General features: G+C 46.5%; 1 protein-coding gene across 11 annotated transcripts in view; it reads right to left on the reverse strand.

The window, feature by feature from the left end:
* Positions 1-19,835, reverse strand: part of ABCC4 (ATP binding cassette subfamily C member 4) — a 284,608-nt gene that overhangs the window by 211,942 nt on the left and 52,831 nt on the right. For all 11 annotated transcript variants that reach the window (XM_042929130.1, XM_042929159.1, XM_042929140.1 and 8 more), the window contains 2 exons: positions 1,829-1,939; positions 1,143-1,263 (listed from right to left, as the gene is read on the reverse strand). In XM_042929130.1, coding sequence (XP_042785064.1) covers positions 1,143-1,263; positions 1,829-1,884 — 177 coding nt within the window. In that variant the 5' untranslated portion in view covers positions 1,885-1,939. The remainder of the gene's footprint in view (positions 1-1,142; positions 1,264-1,828; positions 1,940-19,835) is intronic.

Below are 19,835 nucleotides of genomic sequence, written 5' to 3' on the forward strand. Positions count from 1 at the left end.
CCTGGAACCTGCTTCATATTCTCTCTCTACCCCTCCCCTGCTCATGCTCTGTCTCTCTCTCTCTCTCTCTCTCTCTCTCTCATAACTAAACATTAAAAAAAAAATTTTTTTTTAATAAAATAAAACAACCTTTTCCCAGCAACCACAACTTCTATCCCTTCGACCCACAAACACTCACAGGGCCACCAACGTCCCTAAGGCAGTACTGAGGTACCAGAGAGCACGAGCCACCCAGGTGGATTTGCAGCATGCTTCCAGCAGGCTGCAGCCCAGAACAGGCACAGGCTCACCGACACCGTGTCCAGGAGAACACAGTCTTACTGGAGGATCTGGACGGAGGCGCTTCAGGGTAATGGAGGTCAAGGACCTGATGACTTTCTGCCTTTGCTTTGCCTCCGCACATCACTCCTACGCGCACTGCAGTGCCGGGCTACCAAAGCTCCTCCTTCCAACCACCAATCCTCCCCAGTAACCGGGGACAGGAAACCAGAATGGGTCGTGTGTGAATCCTCCAGAATTCCTCCACAGACGGGGTTTTGGCTCGTAGTACATGTCCTTCTGCAAACAGCCCAGAGAGACATGTGTTCTCGGGAGCTCTGGCTGGCTCCACCCTCCACACAGAGCCCCGGGGCTCTGCTCCCCTGGAAGGGGGAGGCAGTAATACCTTCTTGGGAAAGCATTCATCAGATTTGGCCAGGTCAAATTAGCTGCTATTCGCTGAGCACCTGTAAAATGCTTTGTGTTACTCCGGGCTCTATCCAAAGTGAATTCCTCCAAACGAGAGCACGCATATTCCTTGAGGTTGTAGAGTCTTCTTTGGGTCAAGGATCACTGTTAGCATTTCTAACCCTTCCCACGCACCAGCAATATCCCAACATGCCATAAAACTTCAGAGCACCAGCCTTCCGCAACACTGCATTTCGATTGGTTAGAAGAAAAACAGTATCACCCCGCCCCCGCCGGAGGCCCATTTAAGTATCTGCCCATTCTGAAGATGAACACGACCGCTGAGCTACATCATGTTTCCCAGACGTGTTCTATCGTCAGACCGTAACCCACCTGCCCCTGTCCCCGGCAATGCTGCCATCTGTGTACCCATCCGCACACAATGGAAAACAACACACTGTGTGTAGAAGTTTTACCTCCATTAGCGTAAAAATTCCCAAAACTAAGTAGGATTTCCAGTAACACTTTATGATCGCTTTCGTTAAGGAAGGCTTCCGTGCATCTTTCTCGGCTCTCAAAACTTCTTTATCCCAGTACCTGCAAGAGAAACAAAAGAACAGTGAGAAACCACACACCCGGCTACAGGGCCGAAGAGGGGGGACGGACAAATCAAAAGCTACGTGTTTACAGGACATTCTGTTTATCACAGGGCACTCTGTGGCTGCTTCACTGGCACTGCTAAACGTGTGCAGGGCTCCTAAAAGATGTGTGGTGCGGAACCTGAAGCACCAGAAAAACATGCCTTGAGGGAGAAAGTTCCAGTCTCAGGAAACAAGTCACGGCCAAGCGCTGCTGGATTTACAGCACCATGAGCAAGCCAGTAAGGCAGACCTGAGTCCAGACAGCCTCCTCCAGTGATACCGTCTCCGGGACAGATCCTGGCATCCAGGGCCTCTGCTGCTGGCAACTGCCACCCCACAAATGCACAGGAAACATGCTTTCCCCCAGCCACCAAAGTAGGCTAAGCCCAGGGACAGCCTGAGGGGAGGTGAGTGTACCGCATTAGGAAAGGAAGCTCAGGCCAGACCCATCCCAAACCAGGAGACACACACTTAGAAATTCTCATTCCTCCTCACCCGGCTCATTCCTGCCCATGGCTTACCCTTGCAACTCCTCTCCAAGATGCTTTGAGCGATCTTCTGGAAGCACCGAATACATATCATCTTCTTCTAACCTCCGTTTGTGACCGATTTTAAACAAGGGGTTCAGCCACCTGTTAAAAATTAAGAGAAAAGAAGAGTGACACAGATCCAAATTACACATCTGTCTTGTTAGAACTTACATTCATCGGGTTTGTTAAAAAAAAGGGGGGGGGGCTCCAAAAGACAAATACTGTACGATTTCACTTATATGTGGAATCTAGAAACAAAATGAACAAACAAAAAGCAGAGCAGAAACAGACCCATAAATACAGAAAACAAACTGATGTTGCCAGAAGGGAGGGGGCTGTGCAAAAGGTGGGGTTGAAGGTTCAGGCTTCCAGTTGCAGAATGAGGAAGTCACACGGATGAAAAGCACAGCATCGGGAATATAGTTAATGGTGTTGAGTTTTTTACTAGGATTTTATTTTTAAGTAATCTCTACACCCATCGTGGGGCTCAAACTCACAACCCCAACGTCAAGAATTGCATGCTCTACCCACTCAGCCGCCAGGCGCTCCCAGTCAGTGGTGTTGTCATAGTGATGTATGGTGACAGATGGTCGCCAAGCTTGTGGTGAGCACAGCATAACCTGTACACCTGAAACTAAAGTAATATCCTGTGACAACTATACTTCAAATTTTTTGAAAGTTTACATTTTATTAAACTTTTTTTTAAATGTCTATTTAGGGGCGCCTGGGTGGCTCAGTCGGTTAAGCATCCGACTTCGGCTCAGGTCATGATCTCACAGTTCGTGAGTTCGAGCCCCACGTCGGGCTCTGTGCTGACAGCTCAGAGCCTGGAGCCTGCTTCACATTCTGTGTCTCCCTCTCTCTCTGCCCCTTCCCTGCTCATGCTGTGTCTCTCTCTGTCTAAAAAATAAATAAACATTAAAAAAAAATGTCTAATTTTGAGAGAGAGAGAGAGAGAGAGCACATGAACATGAGTAGGGGCGAAGTGGGGAGGGCAGGGGACAAGAGAGGATATGAAGCAGGCTCTGGGCTGACAGCAGAGAGCCCAGTGCAGGGCTCAAACTCAGCAACTGTGAGATCATGACCTGAGCCAAAAAATTAAGAGTTGGACGCTTAACTGACTGAGCCACCCAGGCGCCCCTGAAAGTGTACATTTTAAATATAGAGATATGGAGGGGAAAATAAATGTGTGTGTGAGTAGACACGCGCGCGCGCGCACACACACACACACACACACACACACACACACACACACACACACACACAGCTCTATCCACTGAGAGACCCTGGGAACACTGACACTCCAGCAGCAAAAAGCATTCCAGAGCCCAGATTCTGGGTTTTGTTTTTGTTTTGTTTTTTTTTACCATAAGGAAAAACAAAAATAGTTTTCCTTATGATGAGAACTTTTAAGATCTACTCTCTTAGCAACTTCCAAATACGTAATACAGAATTATTAACTATAGTCACCATGCCGTCCGTTACATCCCCAGGACTTACTTACTTCATAACTAGAAGTTTATGCCTTTTGGCCTCCTGCACCCAGATCCTGGGTTTTTCAGTATCTTTCTTCCCTAAAGAAACCAGGTCTCCTTGAAGAAATGTCTCATTTCCAGGTTTGGGCAATATGCGGAAGCACCTGACGATTAGCTTTTCTAATTGTCATGTAAGTGCCTGGCATTAAGCTTCTGATTGCTGAGGCATTCACTGGGAGTCATTCCATCTCAAATAAAGACAGCCACACTGGATCAAGAGCCACATTACACCACCCATAAAGTTCCCTCTTCTTGTAAGAAAACTCAGGATTAGGGGTGCCTAGGTGGCTCAGTCGGTCAAGCGTCCAACTTCAGCTCAGGTCAAGAAGATCTCACGGTTCATGAGTTCGAGCCCCACATCAGGCTCTGTGCTGGCAGCTCAGAGCTTGGAGCCTGCTCCAGTTCTGTGTCTCCCTCTCTCTGCCCCTCCCCTGCTCGTGCTGTGCCTCTCTCTCTCTCTCTCTCTCTCTCTCTCTCAAAAATGAACATTAAAAAAAATTTCTTTTGTAAAGAAAACTCAGGATGACAGAGATAACTGACCATCTCTGACCGCTGGCTTTTCCCATGCCTTTATTCCCACTTATGCTCTCAGTTCACCAAGAAAGAGTGAACTTGCAAAACCCCAGGCACCCTACCCAACCTCTGTAGAGGCAGAACCCCAGATCCAGGTGTGTGCATGCCCAGGCATGCCGTGCACTCTCTAGAACCTATGGGTAATAAACCTTGTCATTTCTAAAGTTCCCTGATGGTTATCGCTGAGACGCGTCTTGCAACCACGAGAATCACACGGGCTGGTCCGACCACAACACCGGCTACAAAAGGGACAATGCCCGCGGGGCTGTCGCAAAAGTAGCAGAGCCCAGGTGAGCGGTGTCCCAGGCTTTCCTGACAAGGGCACCTCCCTTCACAGGCTGACACGAGCACAGAACAGGCAGAGAAAGCTTGAGATGAGCCCACAACACCTTACACTCAAGGAATCACGAAGATGCGTCCAAAAGACAGAGGAGACTGTGCAAAGGGCTCTCACCAGACAAATCTGGGATGCTCCCAGCATCACGTAATAAATGGCGAGGAGTCAAACCATTAAGTAACAGAAGAATCCATGAATCCTTACTGCCACAGAAACGCGAGAGAAGAGAAAGCTCTTGCATTCTAGAATGCAAATATGGAAGGAACCACGGAGTTAGGAAATTACCAATGAAGTTAAAACTCATGGGTGTAAGTCTGATGTGGAACACGGTACTTGTATAATTCCAAATGATCTCTACGAATTACTAATTATGAAACAAAAAAATAACTGTACAGAGGATCAAAAAAAAAAAAAAAACCTACACATAGGCTCCCGGGTGGCTCAATCAGTTAAGTGTCCGACTTTGACTCAGGTCATGATCTCACAGTTCGTGAGTTCGAGCCCCACATTGGGCTCTGCGCGGACAGTGAGGAGCTTGCTTGGAATCTCTCTCAACCCCTCTCTCTGCCCCTCCCCTGCTTGCTCTGTCTCTCCCAAAATAAACTTAAAAAAATTTTTTTAAAGATTAAAAGAAAAAAAACCTCTGCAAATCCATTATGTATTATTTAGATGACAATAATTAATATGCAGAGACGGCCTAACGATGAACACCATTTCACCGATTCACCAGGGTAAGGAAATTTCTGAGGCCAGACAATAATAGCCTGTGAAAGTAGAGATTCTACTTCTCTTATTCATTGCTTTATCCCTAGCATGATACTGGATACCAAAGAGGTGCTCCAGAATTTGTTGTTGAATAAATGCATGTCTACGAATCATGAAGCAAAAAAGAGAAACCGACCTTCAGATTTTGCTAACCCTGGTAGCCTGGTACCTCCAAAGAAGCCCAGTTCAGGAGCTGGAAGGCTGGATTCTGGTCCCAGACTGCCCCTGCTCCAATTCTACAAATTCAGCACCTCCACGACCCTTTGCCAGTCACCTAGTATCTCGGTGTCTCAATTTCCTTCCAAGAGAAAAGTACAGATCTGTGAGCTTTAACCACCAAACAGCTTGAAACATACTGGGTCATTTATTCCCTGCAGAAAACGCTCATGCAATTAGCAGTGGAACTTACCCAGATGAGGACACCCTGCCCTGAAAGGCCCTCTTTAAAATTCTGGTTTTGAAGAGAAAAAGATGCTTTTCGTTAGGAAAATGGACATCAAAACCACATGAGACATCAGCTCACACATATCAGCAGGGCTACTGTCAGAAAATAAATATCTAGTTGGGTGAGAACATGGAGAAACTGGAACCCTGGCGCAGAGCGGTGGAAACGTAAAATGGTGGGGTCACAAGGGACAAATATTACGATTCCACTTACAGGAGGTACTTAGAGTCGTCAGATATGGAGAGACAGAAAGAACTGTGGTTGCCGGGGGGCCGGGGGAGGAAGGGGAAACTGGAAGCTCGCACTTGACGAAACACCAATGCAAGATGAAAACTGTTAGGTAACAGTGTGAATGCATTTAACACGACTGAACTGTACACTTAAAATGGTGAGGGGGGTGGGGCGGTGTCCGGGTGGCTCAGTCGGTTAAGCTTCCGACTTCGGCTCAGCTCGTGATCTCACAGTTCATGGTTCAAGCCCCACATTGGGCTCCATGCTGACAGCACAGAGCCTGCTTGGGATTCTCTCTCTCCCTCTCTCTCTGCCCCTCTCCCGACTCAGGTTCTATCGCTCTCTCTCAAATAAATAAATATTTAAAAAGATAAAAAGATGGCAAACTTTACGTTACATGTATTTTACCACAATTTTTTTTTAATTTAATGAGAAAAAAATTCTGCTAGGTGTACCACCGGAGGAACTCCAGACTTTGCTAACTTTCTGGTGGTATGACCTTGAATTAGCCACACAATCTCTCAGTACTGGCCTCTGGGAAACAGGGAGAACACCTCCCAAGGCTGCTGAGGGCGTCAGCCGGGGTTTCTTTCAATACCACAAACACCCACCCAACATGCAGCCACTCTGGAAAACAGTATAGAGGTTCCTCAAAAAGTTAAAATAGAACTACCTACTAACTAACCAACTAGCGACTGCACTACTAGATATTTATCCAAAGGATACAAAAGTAGTGATTCGAAGGGGCACATGCACTCCGATGTTTATATCAGTGCTGTCAACAACAGCCAAACTATGGAGAGAGCCCAAATGTCCACTGACAGACGAATGGATAAAGAAGATGTGGTGTATACATACATTGGAATACTGCTCTGCCATCAAAAAGAGTGAAATCTCGCCATTTGCAACGACATGGATGGAACAAGTGTATTATGCTAAGTGAAATAAGTCAGTCAGATAAAGACGAATACTGGATGATTTCACTTCTATGTGGAATTTAAGAAACAAAACAGATGAACATAGGGGAAGGAAAGGAAAAATCAGATAAAAACAGAGAGGGAGGGGCACTTGCGTGGCTCAGTCAGTTAAGTGTCTGACTTTCGCTCAGGTCACGATTTCCCAGTTCTGGCTCAGTTTCTGTGCTGACAGCTCAGAGCCTGGAGGCTGCTTCAGATTCCGTGTCTCCCTCTCTCTCTGCCCATCCCCCCACTCACACTTGGTCTCTCTCTCAAAAATAAATTTAAAAATTAATTTAAATATTTATATAATATATATAATTTATAATTATATATTATATACAATTAATATTAAAATATTTTTTTTTTAAAAGCAGAGGGAAACCATAAGAGACTCTTAAATACAGAGAACAAACTGAGGGTTGCTGGAGGGGAGGTTAGGCGCGGGAAGGGTCTAGATGGGAGATGGGCATTAAAGAAGGCACTTGTGGGGATGAGCACTGGTGATGAATCACTAAATTCTACTCCTGAAACCAACACTATACTATGTCAACTAATTTGAATTTAAATTAAATAAGTAAATAAAAATAACACGAAATCTACCCTCTTAAAAAAAACACACCAAATACCAGCAGTTATGATGACACAGCTCTTAATCACATTTGGGCCCCCTTAAAAAGGCTCTAATAACTTAGATGAAGTTAATTAAGCAAACTTTTTCTTTCACTACAGCCCTCCCAATGCCCAAATCCCAAAAAGCCAGGCTGAGCCCCGTGGACACCAGAAAAGGCCAAAAGCTTGCTTTTCCATCTGATGGCAAAGGTACTTAAGTAAGGACTGGACACAGAGACCTGAGACAACAGACCTCTGAATGTCGACTTATCTTTTCTCCCCGGGGACATTTAGCCAGCAATTCCAGACCACTGGGGATTGAGCCGTCCAGCAACCCAGCTCCACCCCAACAGTCCTTCCCTCCACAGTTTACTCTCTCCTTCCTGCCTCCTGCACAGCACTGAACACAGCGGTGCGTTTTCCTCCAGTCCACCAAACCGTCAGCCCTTCAGGGCAATGACGACTCACACACCACTTGGACTCACTCCCAAGCACAGAGCCTGGTATGTCATGGTGCCTGGGCACAGATGTCCCAGGAATCCATCCAGTGCAAGAATCCAGCCAGTGCAATACGGGAACACCTACCCTGCAGGTGAGCTATCTCAAAATGGGTCACTACCCCACTTCCCTCCACCCCTGGGCCCATATTGCGGGCCCTGACCTCGACTTTGGGGCTTCCAGGGCTCACAGCTGTCCTTCCTATTTTCCTCCACTCCCACCAGCTAATCCATATCTCTTTATTGGGTCCCTTGCCCCCGCACCATCACCAACACAGAGACTATATAACCATCATGCATGGATTACTGTCCTAATCCCTTTCTTTAAAAAAATATTGTGTTCAATGCAGGAAGTGAGAAGAATCATGAGTAAGATCCTACTCCTGCTAGTCAACTCACAAGGTCTTAAAGGGATTAAATCACCATTGTTTGGAACCAGCAAGGAGACAACCAGCAGGTGATACCCTATCTAGTTAGTATAGCCAGCATGGCTACCACTAGACGGAGGAGTCAGTCATCACCCAAGATCCCCTCTGAGCCCAAGAGCGCCTGATGCGGACTCTTCTGCGAAGATCTGGCCATGAGTGCCCATTTAATCAAATGCTTTCTTCCAAGCTGTTAAACCTCATCCCTCATAAAGGAGGACACTTTATCCCCATAAAGGAAGTTCCTCCTTCCAAGCTGCCATCAGCAGTCTGACTGCCGTCCCCAACTCTCCCTCCCAGCCCTCCATAGGAAACTCTCCTGTGACCAGCAAACTCCCCTGGGCCCTCAGCTCCTTGCTCTTAGCACACGCCTGGCTGGCCCCTCGGACACAACTTTTCCTGCAGCCTCAGGATGGCCCTTCAGGATCCCAGTTCTGTTTTCTAGCCTCATACCCGGTCCATGCCTCCTAGCCGTAAACACCCCTGGCACCTGCTATCACTGCTGCACCTACAACATTCTCTGTCACTGTCATTCTTCCGGGGCTTCCCTTCACCCCAACTCCCTGCATCACCGGAAGTGGCTTCCAAACCCAATACAAACAGCACCCCAAACCCCAGCTATTCACATTCTGGTTCTCATCTCTTCTGGAACCTTCCTCTCAATCTTCTGATGAATACAAAGATGGGCTTCCAGACCCCACCATGCTCATCAGTGCCTGTGACTGTGCACCTGCCATCCTCTTACTTACTCTGCAAGCCGCTCCCTGGAGTGCAGCCTTGTGCTTTCCCTAGGGGACAGCAATCCACCCCCTGCCTTCCAATACCATCCACCTGCCGGCAGTCAGACCTCTCCCACCAAACCCCAGATTCCCAGGGCTAAATGCCCACTTGTCATCTCCTCTCAGATGCCAAAGAGGTAGCTCCCTTTAACGTCTACAGCGGAACTCCTGATTTCCCCGCCAAAACCATTCTTCCCCATCTCTGTAAATATCAACCTCCAAAACAAGAGCCCACCATTCAAACCTGAAGCCTGGTAGTCACTGGATGCCTCCCTGCCCCTCAGCCAACCCACCAACTACTCCCGTAGCTGCTACCTCCTGACCCCATCCACTTTTGGCACCTCTGCTCCCCCCACTGGGTCTCGGGGCTGCAGCAGCCTGCTAACTCACCTGCCTGCTTGCACTCTTGGTTTCCCTGTCTTTCTACAGAAACGCCAGAATGATTTCTTAAAAACACAAGGCTATGCTGTTCTGCCGCAGCAGAATTACACCTAACCTCCTTCCTACCGAGGTGGCATGCATGACCGGGTCCCTCCTGGATCACCAGCCCCATCTCCAGCCTAGTCCCCCACCCCCATCCCTGTTCGGTGTTCCAGCACCGGCCTCAGTGGTTCCCAGGTCCTGTTTGCTGTTCCCTTTGCTGAGAACAAATGTTGTTCCCCATTTTCTCCCACGGCTGTGCCTTCTCTCCTCCAGGTCCCAAACTAACAGCCACCTCCACCGCAAAACCTAGGCTACCGTCTCTTAAAAAACCAAACACATACGAATCCCTCCTTTATTTCCCTCTTCTAACCTTCTTTACCTACTTACTACAATCTGTTGAGAGAGAAAAAAAAAATCCATTTATTTTGTGGATTTATCTCTCTCCCCTCTAGAGCAAGAGTTCCATGAGGGCAAGACAGTCCTTCTGTGGTGTTCCCTGTGCCTGGCACATAGGGAGTCAGTCACTCAAAACTCTCCCCTGGTTGAGAAGTGGGGGCAGAGAACATTCTTAGGACCCTGGCTAAGCTCTTGTAGGAGAAGGGGAATGTGCAGGTCATTTGAGGTCAGTAAATCATTCAACGAATGCCCTAACCCCACTCAAATAAGTCATTTGTTGTTGAAAGAATGTATTTTAAAGTACTTCTACCTGTGGCTAATTATTAATCATTGGCTAATTTGCCCTGGAGATTCTGCCAACCTGTCACTGGAAACTCCTGTGGCCCAACCTGGGCAGAGCTGGGGGGGGGGGGGGGGGGGGGGGGGGGGACGGGGGGGTGGAGGGAGGTGGAGTGGTCAGGGTCAAGGACACCCCAGAGCAGGGACTGGGAGGAGGGACAAATGAGAGGCACACAGATCTCACAGTAAGACCCACCCTACCTTGGGCACCTGGGTGGCTCAGTCGGTTCAGCGTCCCACTCTTGGTTTTGGTTCAGGTCATGATCTCAGAGTTTCATGGGTTCAAATCCTGTATCAGGCTCTGCGCTGACAGCATGGAGCCTGCTTGGGATTCTCTCTCTCCCCCTCGCTCTCTGCCCCTCCGCCACTTGTGCTATCTCTCTCTCAAAATAAACTAACTAAAAATGTTTTAAAAAAAGACCCACCCTACATTATTTGAACACCCTTCCACTGAAAGCAGGGGTTCGTATGCTCAGCACTCCTGACATCTTGGGCTGGATGCTTTAGTCGTAGGGGGCTGACGAGCAACATCCCTGGACTCTACCCTCAAGATGCCAGGAGCATCTCCCCACCCCAGGTTGTGACAACCAAAAACATCTCCAGACGTTGCCTGGATGGCAAAATCCCCTGGGCCAGAACCACTGTCCCAAGCTTTTTGTGTTTCTAGAAAAGCCATAAAACGTTCTTTCAAATGTTGGCCCCAGAGAGTACCCACAGGCCACTCGTAGTCGTCCCTTAGCCACCGAAACAAGGGTAACAGTATAAACCCATTTCATACTCATTGGTCCAAATTTCCTCCAGGAACTCACAGTCCGGTGAGGGATTTATATTGAAGAATGACAGCAGGACATGGCAGGGGTGGTCATGAGCTATAAGAAGATCAGCTTCTTGGCTTTCTGAGGGGTCTCCATAGGGGTAAGAGATCAATACCCCACACGCCAAGGACCAATCTTCTGTACAGCAAAGATTTTCAAAATGAGATCCCTAGACCAGCGGCATCAGCATCCCCTAACTTGTTGGAAATGCAGACCCCAGAACTATGCATCACAAACTCTACAGTGAGTGTCACAACTCTGTGTCTTACCAACTCTTCCAGGATGCCCAAGTTTAAGAATGTTTCATACAGGGGCATCTGGGTACTGAGTCAGCTAAGTGTCTGACTCTTGATTTCAGCTCAGGTCATGATCTCACGGGAAGAGGGTTTGAGCCCCGAGTACTGACCGTGTGGGAGCTTGCTTCAGATATTCTCTCTCTCTCCCCCTCTCTCTGCCCCTCCCCTATTGCACGTGCACACGCACATGGTCTCTCAAAATAAATACGTAAGAAATAAAAATAATAAAATATTTCTATTAAAAAATAGTAATAATAAAAAGACTGTGCTGTACAGTGTGTTTTGGCATAACCATTGGGAAGCTCTTGTGTGGTCCTTATATCACCAGTCCCAACCGTCCCAACCCTGGCTAAAGAGTAAAATCCCAGTCTTGGCCTGGAGCATTTTAAACCCAAGACCAAAATATATTGAAGCCCCATCCAATGACTGAATCAGAGTAAGCCAAGTTAGAAGCCACTAGCGGCCTTTTCAAAAGGCCGCCCAAGCCCTGCCAATTCTGGTCATTGGTCAGTCCAAGGAGCCATCTGCACAATGAAGAGTGGAAAGTGTATGAACCTGGAGAGCCTCAAAGGAGGTTAGAGAGGGCTACCAAGAAGAGACAAAGCTGGGGTCAAGTTCAGAAGAATCATTTGGAGCCCACTGAGGAGAGCAGGGAGAAAGAGGGATTTTCCAGAAAAACAAAACCAGACATGCAAAGACATATTGCCTAGGGACAGCAGGTTCAAAACCACATGGGATTTGGTGTGGTAATGGGGTAACTATCCAAAGGTCTTATCCTCCAAATGTAAGAATTTGAACATTATCTTTTATCCCGTAAAACAGAAAGAGTACAAGGTTTTTGTTTTGTTTTAAGTGTATTTGAGAGGGGGGAAAGAGAGAGAGAGAGAGGATGTGAGCAAGTGGGGAAGCATCAGAGAGAGGGAGAGAGAATCCCAAGCAGGCTCTGCCACTCAGCCCAGAGCCTGACTTGGGGCTCATACTCAACAAACGTGAGATCATGACCTGAGCTGAAACGAAGAGTCAGACACTTATTCAACTGAGCTCACCCTCCAGGCGCCCAATACAGTTTTCAAGCCACTTTGTAGATGACAGACTTTGGAAGGCAAGGAAACCAATCAGGAATTGGATTTGCGAGAAACATCAAGACAGTGCAATAAGCCACATTCCTTCATGCAAGTAAACTAGATCCTGGTCCCCTCCCAGCCTTATTCCCCTGTAGCTAACAGATGTCACTTCCCATGGCTTGGTCCTAACTCTGGGACTGCCACTCCCCCATAAAGATAAACCACATGATCAGAAATCAGAGTTTAAAATTCAATATCCTATGGGGCACCTGGGTGGCTCAGTCGGTTAAGCATCCGACTTCAGCTCAGGTCATGATCTCACAGTTTGTGGGTTCAAGCCCCACATCAGGCTCTGTGCTGACAGCTCAGAGCCTGAAGCCTGCTTCAGATTCTGTGTCTCCCTCTCTCTCTGTCCTTTCCCCGCTCATACTGTCTTTCTCTGCCTCTCAAAAAATAAATAAATAAACATTAAAATTTTTAATAGATAAAATTCAATATCCTATTACTAATTTACTCTATCAAAACAAGAGAAAAACATTGCAACTCACCCCATTCTTTAAAAAAACTTTTTAATACCCTATTTAATATAAACTGAAGCATCTCCGTATCCAATTATTCTGAATTCCTTAAAATTACCATAGCAGTAACATATTCTAAAATATATTTTACAATTCTATAATATATTTAATAAATATGTAAAAAACTACATCTGTGAGCAACTCTGCTTTCTAGCAAAACACACTAAATTTATTCCCTTTAAAGGAAGATACTAGAAAGGGATGGCTCATCCCATACTGGCTAACAGCTATCAAAGGTTGGAGCGGTGGGGAAGCAGACAGAGAAAAATAAGGTTTTTATATAGTTTTACAAAATTAGAAAGTCCAACACAAAGGTACTACGGGCAAGTTGTAAGATGTGTAATACATAAACAAAAATCAACTGCAATGCTGTATTCTAATGATACTGTGGATGGGAGTGACTTCTGCTGATAAGTTATTGAAGATAATCACTTCAAAGACTCAGTGGTCAGAAAGTTTTTAGAGATTAGTAATTAACTTTAAATTTTTTTTAATGTTTATTTCTTTTAGAGAGAGAGAGAAAGACACAGAGTGTGAGCAGGGGAGGGGCAGAGAGAGAGGGAGACACAGAATCCGAAGCAGGCTCCAGGTTCTGAGGGGCCAGCACAGAGCCATGAGATCATGACCTGAGCCAGAATCAGACACTCAACCAACTGAGCCACCCAGGTGCCCCAGAACAAATAATTCTAAGATTTGTATGGAACCACAAAAGACCCCCAGTAGCTAAAGCAATCTTAAGAAAAACAAAACAGGAGACATCACTCTCCCTAACTTCAAAATACATTATTACAAAGCTACAGTAATCAAAACAGTATGGTATGGGCATAAAAACAGATACACACATAAACAGAAGAGAGAGCCCCAAAATAAACCCACACATATATGGTCAATTAATTTACGACAAAGGAGGCAAGAATATACCATGGGGAGAGGATGGTCTCCTCAATAAATGGTGCTGGGAAACTGGACAGCCACATGCAAAAGAATGAAACTAGACCACTACCTTACACTATACACAAAAATTAATTCAAATGGATTAAAGATGGACTTTAAGACCTGAAATCAGAAAACTCCCTGAAGAAAACATAGACAGTAAGATCCCTGATGCTGGTGTTAGCAATACTTTGGATTTGATACCAAAAGCAAAGGCAACAAAGCAAAAACACAACGGGGTGCCTGGGTGACTCAGTGGGTTAAGCATCCAACTTTTGGCTCAGGTCATGATCTCACGGTTTGTGAGTTCGAGCCCCGCATCGGGCTCTGTGCTGACAGCTCAGAGCCTGGAGCCTGCTTCAGATTCTGTGTCTCCCTCTCTCTCTCTGCCCCTCCCCCACTCACGCTCAGTCTCCCTCTCTCAAAAATAAATGTTAAAAAAGAAAATTTTACACAGCAAAAACACACAAGTGGGACTATATCAAAACGTCTTAGGGGCGCCTGGGTGGCGCAGTCGGTTAAGCGTCCGACTTCAGCTCAGGTCACGATCTCGCGGTCCGTGAGTTCGAGCCCCGCGTCGGGCTCTGGGCTGATGGCTCAGAGCCTGGAGCCTGCTTCCGATTCTGTGTCTCCTTCTCTCTCTGCCCCTCCCCCCTTCATGCTCTGTCTCTCTCTGTCTCAAAAATAAATAAATAAATAAATAAATAAATAAATAAATAAATAAATAAAGTTAAAAAAAAAAGTCTTAGTTTAGCTTCTTTTGCAATAACATGGATGGATGGACTTAGAAGGTATTACGCTAAGTGAAATAAGTCAGGGAAAGATAAATACTGTAGGATTTCACGTATACATGGAATCTCAAACACAAACAGCCTGGGTGGCTCAGCCAGTTGAGCAGCAATTCTTGATTTCAGCTCAGGTCATGATCCCAGGGTCTTGGGATCGAGCCCCACTTCAGGCTCTGCACTAAGCCTGCTTGAGATTCTCTCTCTCCCTCTGCCCCTCTCCCCTTCTAGCGTGTTCTCTAAAATAAAACAAGACAAAACAGACTCACAGCTACAGAGAACCAGATGGTTGCTGCCAGAGTGGAGGGGATGAGAGTATGGGCAAAGTAGGGGAAGGGGATAAAAGGATATAAACTTCCAGTCATAAAGTAAGACACAAGGACACAATGTATACTATAGGAGATACAGCTAATAACATATGACAACTTTGTATGGTGACAGATGGTAGCTAAATTTATCTTAGTCATTTGGATAAATCTTAGTCACTTGAATAAATGTATCTTGGTCACTTGGATCACTTCCTAATGTATATAAATATTGAATCACTATGTTGTACACCTGAAACTAAGAATACTGTATGTCAACTACACTTCAATAAAGAAAAAAAAAAGTTTCCACACAGCAAAGGAAATCATCAACAAAATGAAAAGGCAACCTTACTGAATGGGAGGAAATATTTACAAATCACATATCTGACAAGGGTTTAACATACAATATATATATAAAGAGCTCCTACAACTCAACAGCAAAGAAATAATTTGATTGAAAAATTAGCAGAAGGGGGTGCCTGGCTGGCTTAGTCGGTGGAACACGCAACTTTTGATCTGGGGGTTATGGGTTCGAGTCCGTGTTGGATATAGAGATTACTTAAAAATTCTTTTTTAATTTTTAACATTTATTTATTTTTGAGAGAGTGTGAGTGGGGAAGGGGGGGAGGGAGGGGGAGGGGGAGAGAGAGAGAGAGAGAGAAAGAGAGAGAGAGAGAAAGAGAGAGAGAGAGACACACAGAATCTGAAGCAGGCTCCAGGCTCTGAGTGTCACCACAGAGCCCCATGCAGGGCTCCAACTCACAAACAGTGAGATTGTGACCTGAGCCGAAGTCGGACGCTTAACCGACCGAGCCACCCAGGCGCCCCCAAAATATTTTTTTTTTAATTTTTTTTAACGTTTATTTATTTTTGAGACAGAGAGAGACAGAGCATGAACAGGGGAGGGGCAGAGAGAGAGAGGGAGACACAGAATCTGAAATAGGCTCCAGGCTCTGAGCAGTCAGCACAGAGCCCGACGCGGGGCTCGAACTCACGGACCATGAGATCATGACCTGAGCCGAAGTCGGACGCTTAACCGACCGAGCCACCCAGGCGCCCCAAAATATTTTTTTTTTAATGAGCAGAGGAGGGGTGCCTGGATGGCTCGGTCGGTTAAGCGTCCGACTTCAGCTCAGGTCATGATCTCACACCCCGTGGGTTCGAGCCCTGCACTGGGCTCTGTGCTAATGGCTCGGCACCTGGAGCCTGCTTCAGATACTGTGTCTCCCTCTCTCTCTGCCCCTCCCCCACTCATGCCTGCTCAAAAATAAATAAAAACATTAAGTAAATAAAAGATGAGCCAAGGATCTGAACAGACATTTTTTCTATTGAAGACATAGAGATAGCCAATAGATTCATTCGTACATGAAAAGATGGCCAACATCATTCATCATCAGGGAAATGCAAATCAAAACCACGAGGTATTGCCTCACACCTATTAGCATGGCCACTACCAAAGAGACAAAAAAAAAAAAAAAAAAGAGGTAACAGGTGTTGGAGAGAATGTGGAGGAAAAGGAACCCTCATACACCACTGGTAGGGCCATAAACTGGTGTCGCCACTCTAGAAAAAGAGGATCCTCAAGCAACTAAGGATACAGGCACCCCTTGGTCTGGCAATCCCGCCTCTGCACCTAAAGGAAATGACATCATTACCTCCGAGAGAAATCTGGACTCCCATGTTCACCACAGTATTCACGTCAGATGTGGTGTTGTGTGTACATATATAAACGTGTTATGTATACACACACACGATGAAATGTTATTCAACCTTTTTAAAAAAGGAAATCCTGTTATTTGTGACAACATGGATGAACGTGGAGGGCATTACGCTACATGAAATAAGTCACAGAGACTTGTATGTAGAATCTAAAACAAAGTTGAAGTCATTGAAACAGAAGTGTGGGTGAGGGGGTGGAGGGGGAATAAAAAGACTAGAAAAAGGATACATACTTGCAGCTATGAAATGAGTAAGGGCTGGGGCTCTAATGTGTAACGTGTCGACTATGGTTGATAACACGGTACCGTATCATGGAAATTTGCCAGGAGAGGACTCAAATGCTCTCCCTAAAACAAGGGGGCGGGGGGGGGGGGGGGGAGGTGTAATTATGAGGCGATGGATGTGTTAATTAACTAAAGGGTGGGAGATTCCTCTCACAACGTATGCATATATTAAATCAACACACTGTACTCTTTAAATACCTTACAGTTTTGTCAATTATGCCTCAAAGCTGGGTGGAAAAAAGACTTTGGCTGGCGCTTGTCCCCAGTTCCTGGACTTTGTCCTGGCTCCTCTAAATCCCCGGAATTTTACAAGCAACGAGAGTATGGGCCCTGATGGTTTATGCTAACAAGGGTGACTCATGGTGGCCCCAAAAGAATTTATGCTAACAGATGACTCAGGATAGGAACTAGCAAAGCTCCAAGGACCAGCCACGTGACCAGAGGGTTGAGCCTGTAAGTGACAGGACAATCTCTGTGAGAGGAGGCTGGAGATGGAAATCAATAGCATCATCAGTGAGTCTACTGATGATGCTCACATGATCGAACCACAACAGGAATTCTGACACCAAAGCTTGGGGGAACTTCCCTGGTTGGCGGTATTCTGAATACTGTCACACACTGATGAAATGAAGAGTGACATGTCCCAACTCCACAGGGATAAGAACGCTTCAAGTCTGGGACCGTCCCAGACCTCACCCTCCCTTTGGTTCCAATTTGTATCCGTTTGCTATAATAAATCTGGCACTGTAAGTACAGCCCTTTCCTGAGTTGCATGTTGTAGCAAATTACTGAGCCTAAGTGGGTTTGGGGAACAGACTTTGTAGCCAGTTGGGTCAGAAATGAAGGCGGCCTGAGGACCCTGCGAACCTGCAACTGAAGAGAGGTGTCTGAAAATTGGGCAGTCTCATGGAGGGTTGCGCCCTTCACTTGTGAGGTCTGCCTGAATTCCAGGTCACTGGGGCCAGCTTCCGTGCAGGGGACACTCTCCCCAGATCTCAAGACCAGATGCTCCCGTCTCAGGACACCACCTCCTTAGCTCCTTCTGGCCTCAAGGTCAGCTCCCCACTGGCCCCTCCACTCTGCCTCTTTCCCCCATGGTCTCCTCGTCCTCACCTCAGTTAATACAAAACTATAGTCCCAGACCTGGTGCCCACCAGCCCATCACTGTCACTGTGAACACTTCTGCCGGAAGCAAAAGACCAGGAATATATGGTAAAAGCTCCCTCCCTTTGCCTTGTGACCACATGCTCTAATTCTAGGATGCAGTTGCCACATTTAACCTACAACGAAATCACCTGAGAAGCTATTAAAAATAAACTCAGACCCCACTCGTTGGGGTTCTGTTTCCCAAGATCTGAGGCAGAAACGGAGAATCTGCATTTTATTAAGTTTGAGAGCAAGCTTGCACGCGTGAGCAGGGGAAGGGGCAGAGAGAGAAGAGGTGGGGGCAGAATCCCAAGCAGGATCCGTGCTGTCAGTGTGGAGCCCAATGCGGGACTCGATCTCACAAACCATGAGATCATAACCCGAGCCGAAACCAAGAGTCGCACGCTTAACCAACTGAGCCACCCAGGTGCCCAGACAATCTGCATTTTAAACAAGCTCTCCTCACTGGTTTGGTCTGAGTTGCATGGAGATTTAATTATGGTTCCAGACAAGAGAGTCATATGAAGGTGGGTGGTAAATGATTCTTTAATCACAGGGTGTTAGAGAACACACCTTAGAAAATCTGGTGCAGCCCGTGAGCCCCAGAGAGAAAACCCAGCCTAAGACATCAAACATCAAGGTCAGTTAAATGACTGAACTAGGACCAAAATCCCAGGCTTCTGGGGAACCTGGCCCGAGGAAACCCAGAAAGGAACCGTAGATGTCTGAGGGAAGAGCAGAGAGCAGGGATTGTGGACACTGCCCAGCAGACCAGCTACTGAATGAGGACACCAGGCCCTGGTGTTCCTGTCAGTTCATGTCACTACTGCCCACTGGCTCAAGGTAGAACCAGGCTAAGGCTCCAGACAGCTATGCAAAGTGACAGCAGCAACATGCATGAGGAGAAAGGACTCTTGGTGGAGGGAAGGTGAGCACCTGGGCTTTGCCACGCCACCACGAAGAAGGTAGGATTCAAGTCAGGGGCACCTTTGAGGAGGAAAACCTGACCCGACCTTACTGCTGCAGATAAGCAGCCAACATGCTCAGAAAACCCAGCAGTAAATCACGCTGGGAAACCATCAGCCTTGCCAAGAGTCACAATTAGAATAAATTGAAGGTACCAGGCCAGACCCAATTTTTACATGTATGTTCTAATATATATATGGGGTGGGGGGGTTCATTCCAATATTGGCTGGGCTATGAGTTAACAGACACATTTACAAGACTGTAATATCTCAAACTGATCCAATTTTTCTTTAAAACAATTCAGGAATATGTGACTAAACCTACAAAGCCAGAGTATCCTTTGCCTCCAACCATCCTTTTTTTTTTTTTTAACTTTTAGAAATTTACTCCACAAAACTGAGCTTTAAATCCTGTGAAAGAAGCCCATTACTTTCTCTCCCCAGTGCCCAGGCTAGTGCCTGGGGCAGAGAAGGTGTTGAATATGTATTCTCATGAAGAATGATTATATGGTTCAGAATTAAAGAATCCAAAGAATTTGGGCGCCTGGGTGGCTCAGTCAGCTCAGCGTCTGGCTCTTGCTTTCCACTCAGGTCATGATCTCATGGTTCATGAGATCGAGCCCCATGTGGGGCTCTGCGCTGACAGCACTGAGCCTCCTTGGATTGTCTCTCTCCCCCCCTCTCCCCCTACCTCCTCAAAACAGTAATTTTGTTTGTTTGTTTTTATAAGACAAAGCAGGGACACCTGGCTGGCTTAGTTGGTAGAGTATGCGACTCTTTTTCTCGGGTCGG

The sequence above is a fragment of the Panthera leo genome, chromosome A1, assembly GCF_018350215.1.
Source record: "Panthera leo isolate Ple1 chromosome A1, P.leo_Ple1_pat1.1, whole genome shotgun sequence".
Classification (NCBI taxonomy): domain Eukaryota; kingdom Metazoa; phylum Chordata; class Mammalia; order Carnivora; family Felidae; genus Panthera; species Panthera leo.